General features: G+C 28.8%; 4 protein-coding genes across 8 annotated transcripts; 2 read left to right on the forward strand and 2 right to left on the reverse strand.

Moving 5' to 3' along the window:
• Window positions 1–1,862: 1,862 nt before the first annotated feature.
• Window positions 1,863–4,148, reverse strand: LOC123259504. The gene is made up of 5 exons (XM_044720058.1): window positions 3,692–4,148; window positions 2,958–3,270; window positions 2,613–2,873; window positions 2,368–2,520; window positions 1,863–2,293 (listed from the first exon to the last, which is right to left on the reverse strand). The coding sequence occupies exons 1-5, from the start codon at window positions 3,973–3,975 to the stop codon at window positions 2,135–2,137; spliced, it is 1,170 nt and encodes a 389-aa protein (XP_044575993.1). The 5' UTR covers window positions 3,976–4,148; the 3' UTR covers window positions 1,863–2,134.
• A 168-nt stretch (window positions 4,149–4,316) lies between these two features.
• On the forward strand, window positions 4,317–6,409 carry LOC123259494 (dolichyl-diphosphooligosaccharide--protein glycosyltransferase 48 kDa subunit). The gene is made up of 3 exons (XM_044720048.1): window positions 4,317–4,547; window positions 4,779–5,405; window positions 5,791–6,409. Exons 1-3 carry the CDS (start codon window positions 4,412–4,414, stop codon window positions 6,333–6,335), a joined length of 1,308 nt encoding a protein of 435 aa, XP_044575983.1. The 5' UTR covers window positions 4,317–4,411; the 3' UTR covers window positions 6,336–6,409.
• Window positions 6,410–7,420: 1,011 nt separating this feature from the next.
• Window positions 7,421–11,682, forward strand: LOC123275122. The gene is made up of 2 exons (XM_044743039.1): window positions 7,421–7,747; window positions 8,171–11,682. The coding sequence occupies exon 2, from the start codon at window positions 8,198–8,200 to the stop codon at window positions 11,372–11,374; it is 3,177 nt and encodes a 1,058-aa protein (XP_044598974.1). The 5' UTR covers window positions 7,421–7,747; window positions 8,171–8,197; the 3' UTR covers window positions 11,375–11,682.
• Window positions 11,683–12,191: 509 nt separating this feature from the next.
• Window positions 12,192–16,911, reverse strand: LOC123275125 (leucine-rich repeat flightless-interacting protein 2). Of its 5 annotated transcripts, XM_044743041.1 has the most exons (10): window positions 16,657–16,855; window positions 16,336–16,574; window positions 15,405–15,679; window positions 14,961–15,087; window positions 14,754–14,893; window positions 14,068–14,331; window positions 13,849–13,993; window positions 13,652–13,777; window positions 13,367–13,578; window positions 12,192–13,281 (listed from the first exon to the last, which is right to left on the reverse strand). In XM_044743041.1, exons 3-10 carry the CDS (start codon window positions 15,495–15,497, stop codon window positions 13,171–13,173), a joined length of 1,218 nt encoding a protein of 405 aa, XP_044598976.1. In that variant the 5' UTR covers window positions 15,498–15,679; window positions 16,336–16,574; window positions 16,657–16,855; the 3' UTR covers window positions 12,192–13,170. The 5 variants fall into 5 exon arrangements, with proteins under 5 accessions (XP_044598976.1, XP_044598978.1, XP_044598977.1 ...); XM_044743043.1 differs by lacking the exons at window positions 16,336–16,574; window positions 16,657–16,855 and adding an exon at window positions 16,895–16,911; XM_044743042.1 differs by lacking the exon at window positions 16,336–16,574 and having other exon boundaries at window positions 16,617–16,855.
• Between the last annotated feature and the right edge of the window lie 878 nt (window positions 16,912–17,789).

Genomic DNA, 17,789 nt, shown 5'->3' on the forward strand with positions numbered 1-17,789 from the left:
AATTTTACCACTTAGGTAGTTAACTAATTAATTATTCCTATGATTTTTTTTTTATTATTATTGTTGTTATAACAATAATTATTTACGTCCGTGTTATGCATTTTTGTTAAAAGTTATCAGTATTAGTTTTAATGAATGTTTAGCGTGACGGTAAAATATTGATTACATTAGTTTTAATTATTTTACGTTCGAATTTTTAATTGTTACTTTATTAAGTAATGAGACATACATGCACGTGAGTCTATTATTTTACCGGTGAAAATTTAAGAATTATTATTATTAATTTAAATTTATGTACCCAGTCTGATTGCTGTGAAATAATTTATGTGTAATAACGATAAATTTTTTCTTATTGCACAAATTTACAATTCAAGTTAGTTTATAAGAAATTGTTCTTTATTTAATTTCTATTAATTCCGAGAATTTTTCAATGCAAAATTCAAATGGTTATGGCTAATGAACAAAAAATATAATTGGGAAATTTTCATTTTACTTTCGACTGAGGAAAAAATAAAGATCACGGCGTTGATGCTAGAATTGATACACAGTTTAGGGCCTCTGTTGCCACTGGCATTTGTACATAAATAAAAAATTAGAAGCAGGATTTAGCTTCTAGAGAATAGCCTAATAGAAGAAAAAAAATACAAAGAACAGTTTAAATGAAAAAAAAAGTGTGAGCAATGTTAAACTTAAAGTCTTATTAGTTATTATAATTGTTGTTGAACTTATTTTCAATATACAACGTAAAAAAGGTTTAAAAAATAAATAAAATATTAGATACCTATTTAAAAAGCGGATGCTTATGATTTGCATATAATGCAAAATACACTTTGATTTCTTTGTAAATATATGATGTAATATTTTATTGCACTTCAATTTATTTTATTATTATTTTTATTTTTAATATTATTATTGAAAAGTATATTGTTGATTATGAATAAAAAAATTCATGTTATCGACCAGAAGGTGCGTAGAAAAATCATGAATCATAATAATTTAATTTCTAAACTTTAATTACTGACCTCGAACAGCTGAAAAAAAATATTTTCAATAAATTTATTTTAAATTATGTCAAGCATGAAATTAAAAATATAAATATTTTTAATTACAAAAAAAAATTGATTATTTTTGAAATTTATTTGTACTGTTTAAGGACTCTTCAAAACAAAGTTATCGTGCAATTTATTAAAAAAAAAACAACTTCCACTATCATTAATGAATATGTCTATCAGTTGACAAAACGTTAAATCATTCCCATGTATATTATTTTTAAATAATAAAAAAAAAAAAAAGATATTTAGTTAAAATCATTCTATCATTTGTTATCATTATTATTTTTATCTTTTAATTATCATTACCTTGCTCTATTTTAAATTATCAACGCCACAAAAATATCTATTTATTAAAAAAGTAGGTGAAATAGCTTGGAAAAAAAAAGAGTTGTAAAATTAAATAGAAATATTTTTGTTAATTGAAATAAAAAAAAAAATATCCCCATATCGTAACACTATTTTTGAATCAATAAATTATTAGATCGTCACTAATGTTGACTTGTAGTTTAAAAAATCGGGATAGCCAGTATTTTATGTATGTAAATAGATTAATCGATCTCGTTCGAAACCCTAATGATAACAATGAAAACACATATTTAATTACTAAAAAATGTCATCAGTAAAACAACGTGAATTATTAAATGTACATGACAAGTTGTACAAATAAAATATCTATATATATTGCGTAATAATAGATTATATATTCAGAAATGTATAAATAAATAATCAACTAAATACAAAATGTAAACTTATTGAAGTTTAAATAAATGGTGGTTTAGTCAGTGGATTAAAAAAATAAAAAAGTGTTGATCAATTTCTATCACATTCTATTATACTGTATTTTTGGTATTTCTTTTTTTTTTCCACAGCATTGTTAGCATACTCAAATACATTAGTCCTTAGTTATTATATAAATAATACTTAGTTAACGAATCATGGTTGCTCAAAAAACATTTTTAATTTCTATCACAATCATCATTGGGTAATTAAATTCCCAAACGTAATATCATTAGCTGATTGATTAATAATTTATTACTAAAGAGACAAAAAAAAATAGTATTTATATAGTTATAACAACAAAATTAACAACGTTTATTTCGCGGTACGTTCAGACGTAGACTACGCATTGATAATGTTCGATTAAAATTACGCTGCATAGGTCGCTGGAGTTGATCACTATTCAGAGTTATATTATCATCGCACTCTATAGTACTTAGTACTACGAGGAGAACGCACAAGACCTGCAAAAGTAATTTACACGGTTAATTAAGAAAGCTTTTTTATTAAAAAACAGTTTGAGTAAAATAATTTTTACCAAGCAAACAATTATAAGTAAAGTATACACGTGTATACTAGCAGTTGGTAGCGATTCAACTTCTTTGAGTGCTTCAGCAGCCTCCATGAGGTCGGGCTTTAATTCTAAAGCATGTCTTAAATGTACAGCTGCTTCTTGAAAATGTCCATATGCCTAAAAACAATAAAAATAATAAATAAAAAAAAAAATTATTGCAAAGTTTGAATTTATTAAACTAGTCTGTAAGACAATTTCATTAAAAATACCTTAAATATTTGCCCAAGTGTAAGATACTGTTCCCATGCATTACGATCTGGTGGCTGTAATTCCAATGATCGTCGTGCTAAGTAAGTAGCGTCGTCTAAGTATTGTAAGACCATCAGTACCCTTGCCAAATTCAATAAAACTTCAGCATTATGCGGTGAAACAGCAAGAGCTCGTCTGAAACACTCAATTGATCGCTCAGCGTTCCCTTTTATACGCCAAAAATTACCGATTTGGTTGTACAATTGAACTGACTTTGGTTTCTAAAATCAATAAAAAATAATTAATTCATCAAAGTACGAATTGGTTGGCTAATTAATTAATTAATTGACAGAAAAAAAAATTACCTCTCGTTTAGCTTTTTTTAGCCGTCTCTCAAGCAAATCAATATCAACATCCTCAACTTTGGTGCTGCCTTTTTTAAACATGAGAGCTACATGTGGTTCTGGCACCAGCGGGTGCTTGTTACGATTAGCAATGCCAACAAGATTATCGTAGTACGTGTAATTGACTGGTTTTCCGCAATCCAGTACTATGTCCTCGCACTGTTGACCAGCTGTACATACGATCTGTTGATCCTGGGATGATGTTGATCCAGTAGAAGACGTCAGGGTGTTCGTTGAATTTGGTGGATCCGTCATCGTGTAGGAAACGAAACGTCTGTACCAAATTTAAGGCTTTCATAATTGCTGTAATGACAACAGCAAGCCACACACAAACACTAACTACGGGCAAAAACAAATATACTACTATTAGAAATAAAATATCACAAATTAACATACATCATTCGCAAACAATATTGTTATCCACTGAAATATTTTTTTTTTTTTAATAAAAAATATTAAGCCAATGCAATTCAATGTGAACATATAATAGATAATAAAAATAAAACTATGCTCAGCTAAAAAAAGATCAAATATTTACTTGTAAGAGTATTTTTAAACAAACATGCTATTTTATGATGTCATGTCATAACAGTGCTTGTGAATGAAATAATAACTAATTAACACATACTTGACAGATTAAAAATAAAAAAATTGACTATCATGCAATAATAAATAATAATAAAAAAATAATATACCTGTCATTATTGCTCGCTATAAAAGTATTGTATTCATTGCAATAAACTTGTAATTTTTCTTGATTGTCTGTTGAGGCACTTTTGCTCCAACCTTGCCCATTAGACGAACTTACGGTCGAAGTAAGTATTTCAAAAATCGGATCATCCTCAGCTGGTGTTGCAAATTGAGTTGCCTTCACAACTCCATCAGTGTTGAGTCTCCAAGAAGTACGTGAATTAGACAACCGTACTTGGAATACCAGCAAGCAAATAGCGTAGCTGGCAATACGCCTGTCAGTCCACATCACTCCTATTTTATAATTCCAATTACTGTTTGTAACACTTATCAATATAATTGATGTAAAATGTGTTATTGTTTTTATGTTTATTTTTGAATTTTAATTCAATTTTTAGCCTTTTTTTGACGTAACCTTACCACCGACCTCAACACTAAATACTAATAGAGCCATTGAATGAAAACAACAAAGATGGAGTTCTTTTGCGATATTTCACCTGAAGACAGCTCTGCTGTTGTATTTTTAATTTTCGCGCTCTTGATTATCCATTTGTGGTAAAGATGGTTGACGTATTAACTAAAGACATGTCACTTCCGTCTATAGAAAATTTTTATACAAGCATATATATATATTTCATACATCATACACCTACTTGCACCTACTATCTACAATCAAAAATCGCTCTCGTGGCATCTATCGTATCCATTGAATTACATCGTCCACGATGATGTATCTTGGCCAAAGTTTATTGTGTTTTCTCTGCATTTTCACAATTGCAAATGCCGGTGGACATACACTCGTTCTTCTAGACAATCTTGGAATCAAAGAAACACATTCAATATTTTTCAAATGGCTCCAAGGTACTTTTATTTGTCAATATTTACCACTATCATACTCTTAACTTCACTTCATTTAAAATTCTGTCTCCTATTTTTATAAAATCAATTTTATCATCAATTAATTAATCTTCAAAACACCTGCAATAAATTTAAATCCCATTTTATAGACAGTTATATATCTAAAAATTATAAGAAAAAAAATTCACAACAACGTAACCTTTAATTGTCATAATCAAAATCAATATTTTTCAGATCGTGATTACACACTGACATACAAGCTAGCAGATGATCCCAATCTGATTCTCTCAAAGTATGGAAATTACTCATACGAGCATTTAATTATTTTTTCACCGTCAGTCGAAGAATTTGGTGGAGCATTGACTATTGAAACAATAACTGAATTTATTGACAACGGCGGTAATGTTTTGGTGACTGGTTCGTCTCATTCAGGTGAAGCTCTGAGAGAATTAGCGAGCGAGTGTGGCTTTGAATTGGACCAAGAAGATGCTAGTGTTATTGATCATCTAAACTACGACGTAACTGATGATGGATATCACACTAAAATCGTCGCTGATCCAGAGAACCTTATCAATGCACCGGTCATCGTTGGAAACAAACAAGTTGCTCCGTTACTTTATGAAGGAACTGGGTTGATTGCTGATAGGGAGAATCCTCTGGTTCTTCGATTACTTACAGCGTCTAGCTTGGCGTACTCATACAATCCTAAACTACCGATCAAAGATTATCCTCATGCTGTTGGAAAAAATACTCTGCTGATTGCTGCTCTTCAGGCGAGAAATAACGCTCGTGTTGTATTTACTGGCTCTCTTTATTTCTTCAGTGATGAAGCTTTCACCAGTTCTGTTGAAAAAGCTCAAGGTATAATAAATATCTACTTAATATAATTATTATATTTCAGATCCAATTTATTAAATAATTAAGTAAACTCAGGTTCTATAGATCATCTCATTTTTATGTTGATTTATTATTCATTTAATTCAGGCATCTACTTAATTAAAAGATTTAATTCATACGTGTTCAAAATTATGACATAAAAGTTAGCAGTCATTTGACCATTTTTTTTCAATTTTTTTAACAAACAAATTTCTTCCAAAAAATTATTTTCAAAAAATAGCATTTTTTATTTTTTTAAATTTCTACATGTCTATTTATTTTTGTTAGAAAATTTATTAAAATTATTAAGTATCTGCTAAATTAATTTTTATTTCAAAATTTTATTAAATTTATTTTTTAATAATTTTAGATGGCAAACGATACGAAAAGTCAGGAAATGAAGAAGTTGCTAAAGCAATAACTCAATGGGTCTTCAAAGAAAACGGTGTAATTCGTGTGTCATCTGTTAATCACAACCGAATTGGTGAACACAGTCCGCCAGTTGCTTACACCATAATGGATGACGTTATTTACACAATTACTGTTGAAAAATTGATGGGTGACAAATGGGTACCTTACGAGGCCAATGATTTACAACTTGAGTTCGTAAGAATCGATCCGTTTGTCCGCATGACCATGACACCCTCTGGGTACGGCCGGTATGAAGCACGATTCAAGATTCCTGATGTCTACGGTGTCTACCAATTTAAAGTCGATTACAACAGGATCGGCTTGACTCACTTGTACAGCACCACTCAAGTATCAGTTCGTCCTCTCGAACATACTCAGTACGAACGATTCATCCCAAGTGCATACCCATACTACGCAAGTGCGTTCTCGATGATGTTCGGTGTTTTCATATTTTCATTTGTATTTCTTCACTACAAAGATAATAGCAAAACAAAGGCTGAATAAGCCTATTCACACTAACTGTTTTTTTACCAACTATTTTATGTACAGACTGAATTAAATTACAGTAAAACAATTAATATTGTGTGAATGAATTCCTTTCATTTTATTTAATATCATGATACATGTTTTGGAATTAAATGTTTTGTAATTGTTAGGGATATTTAATTAATAAAGATTAATAAATTTTTATCTTATATTTTTAATAAATTTTTTAGAGTTCAATGCTTTCATCATATATTTAGTTATTTACATTTTTTAATAAAAGTAATTTTTTTTAGCGGATCGTTTATTTTAAGAAAAAAAAATTTTTCCGCTATTTTAACTTTGAAAATTTCAATGACATTAAAGTTAGCAGTCTGAAAAATTAAAAAAATTTTTTTTAACAAACAAATTTGGTTTGAAAAATTATTTAAAAAAAATTGCATTTTTAATTTTTTAAAATATCTACATGTCCATTTTTTTGCGATAATTTATTTTTTATAAAAATTCTTAAAATTATTAAATATCTGCGAAATTAATTTTCATAAAATTTCATTATTAGATGGCGACCTAAGAAAATTCTTAATTCGTACTTCCCATGTTAAAGTCAAATTATTTATAATAAAATTTTTTTTTCTAAATTTAAAAGAAATAATTAAATTTTAAGATTTTTTAATTACTCAATTTATTTAAAAAAAAAAAAAAAAACAATTTTACCGGTTGATAATATTTTTCTTATTAAACTGAAATATTTAATTATCTAAATAAATTATAAACTATAAAATTGTGATGATTATTTATATTATCTATTCCAATATTTTCAATTTTTAACATTGTTTTTTTTTCAAGGTCATTAAAAATATTTGCAAAAATTCAGTTATATTAATGATACTGAAGTTAGCTGATTGTAATTTTTTATAAAAAATTAATTACAATTTAAAAAAAATTCTTCTAAAAATTTTCACTAATATATTTTTTTAATTTTCACTTGTGGAACTTTTTTTATTAAATTATTTTCATAATTATTTAATATTGCTATAAAATTATAAAAAAATTTCTACTGTCCGTCAACTTCAGTGTTATTTATATTAAGTGACTGTAAGTTGTTACAACTGCGGTGATATCGACCAATCAGAAAAAAAGGTTTCAAATTTAAAGCCAACGTCCGTTACCGAGAGGACAGTCTGTTGCTATCAGAAAAGACGTTGCTGAATATTTAGTAGTAATGCAAAGCACAGCGAACATTCCGGAAAGTCTGAAATTGTTTTCATCGTTAATTGTTTTTTGTTAATGTTATTAATTAGTATTATGGCACGGTTAGTTTGTGGCAAAACTCATAAAAATTAATTGTAGAATTATTTTTCTATTAAATAATATTTATTTGACTGTTATTTCTATTGACAACAACTGTTGATTCACCTCGACGCTTTTACAAGGTAATATAAATTAAAACTATTCATATTTATTTTTCACATTTTATATGAGATAGTAATGCTTGTCTAATTTTCTGTATAAAAACATAACCAATTTTAATGGAAAAATCATGAAGGTTATGGACCAGATGAATTACATTGATATTTCATAATAATAAAGTTAGCCGACATTTTTGATTTTTTTTTATTTTGTTTAATTTATTAAAATTATAACTAAAAAATATTTTTAAAAAATTTCACTTATAGTTTTTAAAGTTTTAAACAAATGAAAATTTTTTTTTTAATTTTTTTGTAATAATTCTTTAATATAAAAAATCATAAATTTTTTTAGATGTCGGCTAACTTTATTTTCATTGATATTTATGGTTATTTAAAAAAATATTTTCATGTGTCGGTTTTAAACTATTTTTATTTATTTATTTACAGTTAAAACGACATTATAAATTTATTAGAATGAGTAACATACCAAAATCCAGCCGGTATGAAACGAGTGCCCCCCAATGGGTCGACTTTGAGGCAATGACACCAAATGCAGCTCCAGATGATGGATACTTTGACCATTTTCATTATGAACTGGAATCAACACCTTATTTACGTCAGATGCAACCATTAACTCCTGATGATCCAGCAAAGAAAGCTGATAGGCTTCAAAAAGTCAAAGCCTCGTCATTATTTACCAGCATCAATGAGCCTTCAGTAGAGTCAAGTTTTATTGATGACCTTAATGAAATGTACATTTCACCAATAAAATTAACCTCGCCAAGTCCGAAAAAACAAGAACCGCAAGTACTAAAGGAATTGTCAGTTGATGAAGTACTCAACGATGTTGTCAAAGATTTAGAAATAACGTCAATTACTAAAAAACGTCGAACTCCGAAGCTGAATAAAACAGCGTGCGAAAGTACTACCACAACGCCTAACCCACGTCAACTTCGTATCTCAAGATCCATAAATTTCAATGCTATGCAGAAACAAACATCTGTTATTGGTAATCAAAGCGAAGAACTAAAAATTATTCCCAAGTATTCTGAAGCAATTCCAATTGATGGTGAGACTGGAAATAAAGCCATTCAATCTCTTCATATTAATGAAGAATACAAGGAAAATATAAATGTTAAAGTACCTAAAATTATAGTTGAGCATATTAAAACTCCTGGGAAAAATGTTATTACATCTCACTATCGCACTCCGTCAGGTCGAACCGCTATTAAAATAACAACAACTCCTTGTCGTATGAATTTACAGAATACAGAAACTCCAATTAGATATTCTGAAGCCGAAGATACTTACGGGATAAATGAACAAGATGATACAATGATCGCTGAAGAAGAAGATGAAGAAGAAGAAGGAGAAGAAGATAATGATGATGTTGTTGAAATTATTGAACGTCAGAAATCAAAGAGCTCTGAAAAACACGAGGAGCAGAAGAAACTTTCATCTGATAAGAATATTACAATAAGCTCAGACGATAATTATAGATCGACCGGAAAACGTAAGTTACGTTTATCCAAGTCACTTCATCATCCTTCTCCGTCAGTTTTTCGTCCTCCTCCAAAGAAAAATATTATCACGCCTTGTTCTGTTAAACTGGAAAGACTACTGACACCGTTAAAGAATAAAAAATTAGACAATCTTCACTTGTTTGAAGGTGGAATAAAGGATACAATGGATATTGATGATGATCTGCAGGCAGAAATTGAGTCTGTTAGCCAAGTTCCAGTCAAGCAAGTTACAACACCTGCAACTGTAAACACAGAGGATGAAATTACGGAAAAACAGTCCCAATCTTCAGAAGATATTGATGTTAATAAATTAAGTACTGATTTAAATAACAAGAGTCCGGAAAAACTTTCATCAGCAGCGACAGAAAACAGTAACAATGTTAGCGTGAATGAACTGGATGATGATGTTTTTGAGCCACTGGAAGATTTTCGTAAAAAATTAAACTATCAAGATCAACAGCTTTTTAAAGTTCATTACAACCGTCCTGCTAACCGTCAGTCGACTCAAGCTAAGCTAAAAGTTTTAACAGGAACTGCCCGAAGACGCAGTGATCAGCATCAGCTTTCCAAGGCTAATACCAAGTATGTAAGTCTGGCTGAGGGAGTATCGACATTCCATCGTAGCACGCCGATACGTTTCCATACTGTCAGCACTAAGGTGGTAAAAGCCAAAGCTGGCCCGGTTCAAAAAGTCCAACAAGCTCCTAAACGAACTATTCCGGTTTCACCTGCATGGCACGGCAGAACTCGCACGAGAAGGCCTATGCCAACTCAGTTCGAGCTAGAAAAATTGAACCGTGAAAAAAATAAAATTCGAGCTAAGCCTGTACCCAAAGGGATTCTCAATGCTCCGAAGGCGTTGAAGGCTGTTCCAAAGAAACCCCCAACTGAACTAAAGCCTTTCCAATTAACTGGAACTAGGCCAGTTACGACTAAGCCACGAAGTCAATCAAAACCAGCTTCTGTTACTTGTAAAAGTGTTGCTTCAGTAAGTTCTTCGAGAGCAACTTCTTCAACGTCGTCAGCTTCTACATCGACAGTGAAAGCTCCGCTGACTCGATCGAATTCACAAATAAATAGATCTATATTAACAATAAACAATGATGGTGCTCCTGAACAGCAACAAGTTTTACACTTTAGTATTCCAGTAGCGGCTCAAAAACAGCACAATATTGTAGGGGCAAGGAAGACTATTCCTCAACCGTTTAGTCTTGAAGCGCGTAATCAAGAATTTTTGATGAAAAAGCAAAGGAAATTAGAAAAATTACGTGAAGAAGAAGATAAAAAACTTAAATCTCAGTTTCATGCTCGACCTGTTCCTACTGTTGTCAAAAAACCTGTCAAGCATGAAGCAAAAACAGAAAAAGTTAAAAAAGCTCCGGTACCGCTTAAAGTAAAGCCGTTCAGTTTTGAAAATCGAGATAAAATGTTGGCTAAAAAGAAAGAAGAAATGTGCAGAAAAGCCACTGAGGAAGCTCAAAAAATAAAAGAATTTCACGCAAAACCTGCACCAACATTCAAGCCAGTTACTGTAAGGACAACTTCCAAAGAAAGTATCAGAAGTGAATCACGTGGAGGTCTTGAAGGTAAACCAAGAACTGCAATGCGTACGGTATCGGTTGATCGTTTGGAACGTGGGAATTCAAGCGATAAGCTGCGGAAAGGATTGGGCACTCGTGGATTGTCGGCACAAAATTTAAGATCGAGACAAGATAGCTTCACATCTTCTAACTTAGTGAGAAAGCCGATTGGATCTTCAAGTTCGTCAATTAAAGATGGGACTCGTCCAGATCAACAAAGTAATTCGTCGAATGCTCCATCTACTTCTGGGATGCCAGTCATGAAGCAACAGTTAACCGCCTTGCCGATTCTACACAGCGATCGTAGAGCTCAAGTACGACAAGAGTTTGAGGAAAAGTTGAAGATGAAAACAGAGCGAGAAAACGCACTTCACAGAATGGAACAGCAAGCCAAATTAATTAAAGAACAAGCTGAAATAAATGAAATTCGGAAAAGAGCAGAAATTAAAGCCAGACCGATGCCTGTTTATAAACCTCTCGTTATTGTTAAGTCTGAGAAACCATTAACCGATCCGTCAAGTCCAGCTTGGACTCGTGCTAAACATTAATTTTTTATTTACTGATATTTTACTTACTTATTATAGACTAGTGTATAATTGACTTTTTTTTTTTAATTTTCATGTTACTATTACAATTTTTTATTGTTGGAAATTTCGTGTCTGTTCTAGTTGAATAAAATAAAAATACTTGAAATTTATTATTTTTGTACTTTAATCTTCAGATTATTTATTAGAATTTTTCGCAGAATGGTAAATTAAATAAAAATAAATTTAAGAATTTAATAATTAGTTAATAATATCTTTTGATTGTATTTCTATTCAACCATTTTTAAATAAAAATTATAATTACATTTAAATATACAATTCTTTTTTCCTCATTTTAGTTTTTATGATTTACAGGATATAGAAAAAAAAATATCGCAAGAACAGTGTAAGATTAAAAATTGCTATTAAAAATCGAAAAAATGCGTTAATAATTAATAGTATTCATAATAATTAAAATTACAATAAAAATTTTTGTGTCGTAACTGTAAAGCCATTAAACTATCTATTTATTTATTTATTTTTTTCATTTTAAAGCCGTATTGGCAAGTAATAAATACGAATTAAACAAAGTTAAATGCACTGACCAATTGAAAACAATTGCCGTATCAACATATTTAATATTTTCTTTTTCTAATATATGTATACATATTTATATAAATATATAAAAAAACTTGTTTTTAAATTGTATGGCAATTAATCATCTTTAGCATTATCTCGATTATAATTTAGGCATGAGACTTTTACGATACTCACGTATCGCCTATTTAAACTTTGTTTGATTAAAAATATTTTGTTTACGTATAAAAAATTTTAAGTTTTGTAAATATTGGTCGTTTTGTTTAAATGTCCAATAGTATATAATAAATGCAATTAAGGTATTAAAAACATTCCAACAAACAAGACTCTGTTTAATTGCACAACTAAAATATTAAATAATCCTTTCATTCATTTTTAAAAATTTATTTTAAATACTGATCACGCTTTCGAATATTTTTTTGTACGAGTTGAAAATCTAAGTACGCACCATTTTTTTAATATTTCTTCTAAGAGAATCATTTGGATCATATTATTTTTTAATAATAATAAATAACATTGGAAAAATTTACATATCCGATTAAAACTTCGATCTATTGATAATTCGATGTTGATTATTATAAATAATTAATATATTTATGTAAATTAACATATTTTTTTTCATCAATTTCGTTTTGTCTTTTAGGCGACTGACATTTCTGGTGTTTAAATATCCAGTAATATTTTTATATAGTTATAAAAAATTTAATTTTGAAATCTTTGTGTGTAAATCACGCAATCATAATTTGTTTGTGGTTTTTAAATACAAAATGGTTCAATTTTAACGACCATTAGGTCTCAGTACAAAGAACCTTTTAAAATTGTTTAAAAAAAAATCTATTTAACTATTTTGATATACATTATATATTTATTTTTTTTTTTTTTTTTTAAGAGTGAGTATATTCCAAAAAATGAAATTCATGTCGATAAAGTTGTAAACGCAAAACTAACGAAATAACGCCTAAGATGGTGCTATCAACTGGCTGCACATTGCAAGAGTATGAATTAGATAATTATTAGACGATTTTAATAAATATATCTGATTGTTATTTTTTCCACTTTCACTTCATATTTAACAGATTTTAAGTTAGTGTATAATGATGAATTATATACTTGTTTGTTATTAAATTTTTTTCATCTTTGTATGAAAGGTACAAACTACTAGTATCACCTTAATTGTTGCAGCATTAATTTTATTATCCGGTCTCGCCGGAATTACCGTCCCGTCAGAGCTCTTTCAAAAGAGCCGATTTTGCTTTTATCAATTTATCTAATCGTCTTTGTAAATGTGAATTTGTTGTTTCTAATTCTTCAACACGACTCTGTGATTCTCTTACCTTTAAATTAAAAAAGAAAAAAAAATAATTAGTACCCATCAGTCAGGAACAAATTTAAAATTGAAAATAAACTTAAATGACATACTTCTCTCTGTAATTTCCGCTTCTCAACCTTCAAGTCGTCTTCGGCTTTCTCAGAAGTTTCGGCCGCTGATTTGTAACGAATAACTTGACTCTCTAATCTCGCGACAGTTGCTTGTAACGTCGACATATCTTGTTCAGCTTTTTGTAACTTGAATTTGTAATCTGCCAACAATTTATTTGCTTCCCTTTGGACGTCTTCTGAGTCTAAAAATCGTTAATTATATTATTAATAAATATAACAACCAAATTGATTATTCAATAATAATAAAAAAAATAATTCTTCTACCTAATACTGATCCAGACGATCTTTCAGATCTTAATCGACTCTTGGCTTCTTCCAATTCTAGTCTTAGATGTCGGATTTCATCTTGTAATTCTTTTTTCTCTGCACCAAACTTTTTCAACCGAACATCTAAAGAATAAATATATAAATTAATTAATAATATCCATATAAATAAATTAATTATAATTAATAATAACAACCTAGAGATCCTTCACCAGCATTTTGTAATAATTCAGCAGCTTCCGTACTGACTAGTACTTTTTTTTTACGATTCACAAATCCATTAGTTGTTTCTGCTTCTTCGTCATCACTGACCTCATCTTCAATTATTACCAATCCATTTTCCTTTTAGCAATAAATTATCCAATTAATAAATATAATACTTAAAAATTTTTTTAAATAATTAAAGTTATAATTACTTCTATAAGCCTATCTCGTTCCTCCAGTAATGTTTTACACATTTCAAAATCCTCTTTCAACCGTTGGCAATCACGTTGCAATAATTTAGCCTCACTAGTTTTTTCCCTGAGCTCTCGTCGCAATGTAGCGGCGGATTCTTCCGATTCTTCTAATTGATCTTTAAGTAAATCCACTTGATAAACGTATGACGATTTTTCATTATCCAGTTGAGCATTAGCAATCATTGCTTTTCTAAATTTTTCTTCAAGCTCTTTAAGCTCTAACTAATACACAAAAGTATAATCAAATTAATATTTGTTTTGCAAATAAAAAAAAAAAATAAAAATAATATATTCAATTGGTTCTTGTTTTAAGGATATTTAATATTTGATGTTTATTTAAATTTCATACAAAGTTTCGCTTCCTCAGGTACTCAATTACAAACATCAACTGTTAAATTTATGTATAATAATCTCGGCATTCATACGACTTATAATTTTTTCTAGTACTAGTGTCATCTCAAAATAGTTAAAATAAAATAAAATTGTCAATTATTAAATTAATAAAATATACAAATATAACTTTTAATGATTCAAAACAATTTTTACGCCGTCTAAGCTTAAATATCCTTAAAACAAGAACCGATTGAATATATTATGAACCATGGATAAGAACGTGAATAACAATAAAAATAATGTAAACTTACTCTTAAATCTCTACTTTGACCAGCATCCTCTAAGGAATCTTCGGAAGACCTACGACTTGACTGAAAATTATTTGAATTTGTTAATAAGCGTGAAACCCTTGTAGGATCTGGTGTTACCCTCAAAGTTCTTGTTCCGTCAGCTAAAAAATTATCACTCAGTTAAACTCATTAATTAATTAATATTATAATTAAAAATCTATTGTTTACCATTACACATATCGTAAACACGATCAGCGGTTTGTTCGGCTTCTTTTTGCTGTTTTTCTAACTCTCTCATTCGGATTTCTCGTGCTTCGGCCCTGGCTTGTCTTCGTGCTGCTAATCTTTCTCCAGCCTGTAAATTATTATAGTAAATAAAGCTTCAAGGTATTATATAAATTTAAAATACTGAACAAAACAATAAACGTGCAGTAAATAAAAGAAAATATAAATATTTACAATTTATTCGAATCACATACAGCGCTAACTGTATTCTACGTTTATGTTAAAGTCTTTATACTTTATATTGAAATGCTCATTGAATTGAAAAGAAAAAAAAAATGATAATAATAATAAAAAAAAAAATAAAATCTAGTACAATCACAATACATTGTACAAGTGACAGCATCTTATGTACCGTCAAATGTTAGTGTTTAAAAATAAATAGCATACCTCTTTTGCTATTTGATCGAGAGCTTGGTCCTCAGCAGAGTGCCGACTAGCAGCACGCCTTCGACCAGTTATTGCTGACTCCATTGTATTCATTTTATTATAATAATTGTTATTTTGTTTATTTGTTTAATTAATTAATATAGTAATTAATTATTATATAATTATATATTTGTCTTTTATGTAAATATTTATCTCTTATTTCCAATAACAACACGGTTGCCCCTTATTTAACCCAAAACTTCTCTGTGACCTCACAGACCCGTTAACCACCAACACTAGACAAAAAAAACACAAATATAGACAATACAGTTTGACTTATAAATATAATTAAAATTAATTCATTAAAAATATATATAATTAAATTATAAACAAGCAATTTAATTGATAAGTTGTAGGACATTAAAATTTTTAATCTCATTGCATCTAATAATTCAGTGTAAACCTAATTAGAAGAAACATAAATTATGATAAAATCAATTAGATCATTTATGACCATGAAAGTATTCAATTCAGGTTCATATAAGCGTTTTTTAAATAGGCAATTAATAAATAGATAATTGCTGTAATAATACATGTAAATAATAAAAAAATAATACATAAATAGATTATTTAAAATAAATAATTCCGACTGAAAGCAGTGGTAGGCAATAAAAATACATCGGAATGTTAATGAGTTGAATAATTAAAATGAGTGATATACATGATATACATGCTGGCTATCAAACTAGAAAAAATAAAAAATTATTAAATAGCAAAAGTAGTATGTATATATATATTTAATAATGAGTATTTCTAAATGCACATACACACCCACACATTTAGCGACAAGATAGGATGTACGAATACATGAGTCACAAAAATAAATTTAAAAAAAAATAGCAAATTATACTTTGTGTTAATTATAAAATAAATGGTTATAAATGATACTTACTAAATAATGATGATAATAATTAAAAAAAAAAAATTTTTTTTTAATGAGAAACAAATCTTCAGCCGGTAGTAGATTGCATTTTTATATTTTAAGTCTTGTTAAAGGTAAAAATAAACCGGGATAAACTATAAATACTATCAATGTAAATTGGATGACTTGATATTCTCACAACGATGATGATGTTGATGATGATGATGATGATAATAATGTTGATGATAATAATAATGTTCATTGACCATCTGTAAATTTTTATATAAATGATGATAATTAATAATTATTACTGGTTAAGTTGTATATATTTTGTTTAGAGTAATTATTCACAATTGTTTAGCGTTATATGCGTAACCGTTAAGCCGTAATATTATTTTATAGGCACCGTGCCACGATCAAAGTTCGTGAAATCGCACACGAACACGGTGTAAGATCCATTTTTCGATCGAGTAACTCACTCTTCACTGCTTTTGCCGTATATACCTATATATGTATTCTTACATGTACATATGTATAGATATATCAATTTATGTAAGTCTATATATGTATATGCACGTAGTTATCATACTTGTATGAGTTGGACATGTGTGTATATGGTACAATAGTAAGCAGCAGGTATGTAACCAAACTCCAACTCTCCATAGGAAAGATCGTGTCGCACACACGTACAATTGCGCACTTTATACTTTTTACGCCGCCGCACCTTTACGAATTATCAACTAGTGTCATCTATTGGTCATTTTTCTATCATAGTCTAAACTTAAAAGAATCTTCTTCAGTTGACATCTTTTAATTAAAAATATTATTAAATTCAAATTCAATGACAAATATAATAATGTTATTTATACATTTTTAATTCATATTAAATCATTTTAATTTTTTTTTATAATATACTCAATTAGTAACAATAATTTTTAATTAAACAGAGATGATAATTAATGACACTTTAACCAGGCATTAATTTTTTTCCATGTCAATTTCTTCTACTTGAAAATCAAGTTTTTCAAAATCTTTAATCGACTCGATTTTGCAAATATTACACTCCTGTAAAATAATAATTAATTTTAAAAAATATAATAATATACTGTCAAATTTGTAATGTTATTTAGAAGCTCATTATCTTACTTTTTTAGATTGATATCGATAACATACTTTGTGACAACTATGGCCACAATCTAGTTTGTGGTTTTTCGATTGTAACTTAATCTTTTTTCCACAAACAGTACAAATTTCCTCTTGATGATTTAATTGTTGGTTTCTGGAAAAAAAAAAAAAAATTACTTTTAATAATGTACTTTTTATAATTCAAAAATTACTCACTTTTCTTTTTTCAATTTCTTCTTGTTTTTACAATATTCGTAAAGTAACAATAGTGAACATAAAGTGAGTTCAAATACCAATCCAGACCAATGAACCGTCATGATTTACTAGCTTCTATTGTTGGATTTTACAACTGGATAAAT

The sequence above is a fragment of the Cotesia glomerata genome, linkage group LG1 (genome assembly GCF_020080835.1).
Source record: "Cotesia glomerata isolate CgM1 linkage group LG1, MPM_Cglom_v2.3, whole genome shotgun sequence".
Classification (NCBI taxonomy): Eukaryota; Metazoa; Arthropoda; class Insecta; order Hymenoptera; family Braconidae; genus Cotesia; species Cotesia glomerata.

What these genes read in the sequence shown, in the direction of transcription:
- LOC123259504 (XM_044720058.1), bottom strand. Translation starts at nt 3,975, where the DNA reads ATGTGGACTGACAGGCGTATTGCCAGCTACGCTATTTGCTTGCTGGTA. An exon ending in ATAGCGAGCAATAATGACAG is followed by an intron (nt 3,271 to 3,691) that starts GTATATTATTTT and finishes AATTTGGTACAG; the next exon opens with ACGTTTCGTTTCCTACACGA. An exon ending in CACTTGGGCAAATATTTAAG is followed by an intron (nt 2,521 to 2,612) that starts GTATTTTTAATG and finishes TATTGTTTTTAG; the next exon opens with GCATATGGACATTTTCAAGA.
- LOC123259494 (XM_044720048.1), top strand. Translation starts at nt 4,412, where the DNA reads ATGATGTATCTTGGCCAAAGTTTATTGTGTTTTCTCTGCATTTTCACA. An exon ending in ATTTTTCAAATGGCTCCAAG is followed by an intron (nt 4,548 to 4,778) that starts GTACTTTTATTT and finishes AATATTTTTCAG; the next exon opens with ATCGTGATTACACACTGACA. An exon ending in TTCTGTTGAAAAAGCTCAAG is followed by an intron (nt 5,406 to 5,790) that starts GTATAATAAATA and finishes TAATAATTTTAG; the next exon opens with ATGGCAAACGATACGAAAAG.
- LOC123275122 (XM_044743039.1), top strand. Translation starts at nt 8,198, where the DNA reads ATGAGTAACATACCAAAATCCAGCCGGTATGAAACGAGTGCCCCCCAA.
- LOC123275125 (XM_044743043.1), bottom strand. Translation starts at nt 15,497, where the DNA reads ATGAATACAATGGAGTCAGCAATAACTGGTCGAAGGCGTGCTGCTAGT. An exon ending in TCGATCAAATAGCAAAAGAG is followed by an intron (nt 15,088 to 15,404) that starts GTATGCTATTTA and finishes AATAATTTACAG; the next exon opens with GCTGGAGAAAGATTAGCAGC. An exon ending in TGTTTACGATATGTGTAATG is followed by an intron (nt 14,894 to 14,960) that starts GTAAACAATAGA and finishes ATAATTTTTTAG; the next exon opens with CTGACGGAACAAGAACTTTG.